The 2,216-nt window shown below is 56.4% G+C and overlaps 1 protein-coding gene across 1 annotated transcript in view; it reads left to right on the top strand.

Moving 5' to 3' along the window:
• The window catches only part of LOC119189470, a 2,697-nt gene extending 1,015 nt beyond the window's left edge, over positions 1–1,682 (top strand). Inside the window, exon 2 of the mRNA XM_037439391.1 lies at positions 31–1,682. Coding sequence (XP_037295288.1) covers positions 31–1,682 — 1,652 coding nt within the window. The remainder of the gene's footprint in view (positions 1–30) is intronic.
• Positions 1,683–2,216: the final 534 nt, after the last annotated feature.

Below are 2,216 nucleotides of genomic sequence, written 5' to 3'. Positions count from 1 at the left end.
GCTGGTTCCACGGTCCTGATTTCCTGCGAGAAAAACCCGAAGCCTGGCCAATAGAAAAGGACCCTCAGCCCGCACACACTACGGGCGAGGAAAGGAGCCACGCCGTATTCGCCATCGCTCAAAAACAACACTTGAGCGATGCCATACCGGATGTGCAACGCTTCTCATCGTGGCTGCGTTATCTGCGAGCGACAGCAAGAGTTCTACAAGCCATCCAGATACTACGCCAGCGGACGCAGAGAATACACTACAAAAGAACGAAGAAACGTCCCAGCCAAGATCCGGATTGGAAGAACAACAAGGCGAGCGACGCAAAGCAACCCAAACCCGCTGTGAGCAAGAGGAGCGACTTCGTGATATTGCCCGCCGAGCTACAGCATCGCGCCGAGACGCTAATCATAAGAGCGTCGCAAGAAGAAGCCTTCGAAGCCGAGTTGCGTGCACTAACAAACGGCACGCAACTACCCCGAGACAGCCGGCTCTATCCCCTCAGCACTCACATATCTGAGGGGATCATAAGGCTCAAGAGTCGAATCACCGCCGCCATCGGAGTCTCAGAGAATATGAAGAATCCGCCGATAGTGGACGGCGGACACCTCGCAACTAAGCTGTGGATAAAACACATTCACGAGCTATTGCATCACGCCGGCACCGAAAGTACGGTAAATCAATGCCGACAATACCGTTGGGTTATACGACTGCGACCCACGGTGAAAGAAATCATCTCAAGATGCCTGAAGTGCCGAATGAAGATGGTCAACCCGCCGCAGCCGATCACCGGAGACCTGCCGCCCTGCAGATTGGCACACCACCAGAGACCGTTCACTTACACCGGTCTCGACTACTTCGGCCCGCTGACAATAACCGTCGGCAGGGCGCACCAGAAGCGATACGTGGCGCTCTTCACGTGCCTCACCGTTCGAGCAGTGCATTTGGAGATCGTGCATTCTCTGAGCACGGACTCCGCCATCATGGCGCTGAGACGAATGATCGCACGCCGCGGATGCCCCGCGGAGATATGGAGTGACAACGCGACGAACTTCCACGGCGCAGAAAAGGAGCTGCGACACATGCTGCAGGACGGCGCGGAACGAGAGGCGTCAAGAAGAGCCATACGGTGGCGCTTCATCCCTCCAGGAGCGCCATTCATGGGAGGCGCCTGGGAGAGACTCGTGCGATCCGTAAAGACCGCACTCACCGTGGTCTTACGAGAAAAGCACCCAAGAGAAGAAACACTCAGCACGCTGCTCGCCGAGGTCGAGAACACCGTGAACAGCCGCCCGCTGACACACGTCTCGGTCAGCCCTGAAGACCCGGAAGCTCTGACACCCAACCACTTCTTGTTGGGTTGCCAGGGACCGATCGCCACACCGGGATTCTCCGAGGACTACGGCTACGGGTCAAACATCAATCTACGCGCAGCGCAACAGTTAGCCAACGAATTCTGGGCGCGATGGCTAAAAGAATATTTACCGGAGCTGCGAAACCGGCGGGAGCCGCATGGAAGAGGACCGACGCTTCACACAGGCGACCTGGTGCGGATCGTCGACGGCAACTTACCAAGGAACGCGTGGGTACGAGGCAAGATCATCGCGACTCACCCGGGACCGGACGGCATCGTGCGCACCGTGGACATCGCAACGAGAGGCGGAGTCCTACGAAGACCGACGAAAAGGTCATAGTAATCCTGCCGGCCTGCGAAACAGCGACCTGCACCCGTCAAGGAGATGTATCGCCCCCAGCAGGCGATACACGGCGGGAGGATGTGCAGGATGATTAAACATTCAGCGAAAATTAAAAATGCAGGGTGACCGATATACGCAGGCGAAGAAAACAAGAGAGAGGGAAATGTCTTCCGTCTCGACCACACACACAAGAAGCGAGAGGGCAACATCTTCCGTCTCGACCACACACACACGGAGCGAGAGAGAAACATCTTCCGTCTCGCTCACACACGCCGCCTACGTGAAGGCGCCGCCCGCGCGCTCTGATTGGCCGAGCCGCGCCCACGCATGCAGCGCTCCGACTCCGAGGTGCGGGACTCAAGAGCTCGATATAAATGAGCGAATTCACCCCGACCAGCGCAGTTAGTTCGAGATCGCCGACAAGACAACAAGTTCAGAAAAGAAAAAGGAAAACTCAAGAAGTGAACAATTCAAGATAGTGAAGAATTCAAGATAGTGTGAACGCCGCCGCGTTATTCGAGTTTTACCTGT

This window comes from Manduca sexta, chromosome 1, assembly GCF_014839805.1.
Source record: "Manduca sexta isolate Smith_Timp_Sample1 chromosome 1, JHU_Msex_v1.0, whole genome shotgun sequence".
NCBI lineage: Eukaryota > Metazoa > Arthropoda > Insecta > Lepidoptera > Sphingidae > Manduca > Manduca sexta.
This window is presented reverse-complemented; position numbering and strand designations above follow the sequence as displayed.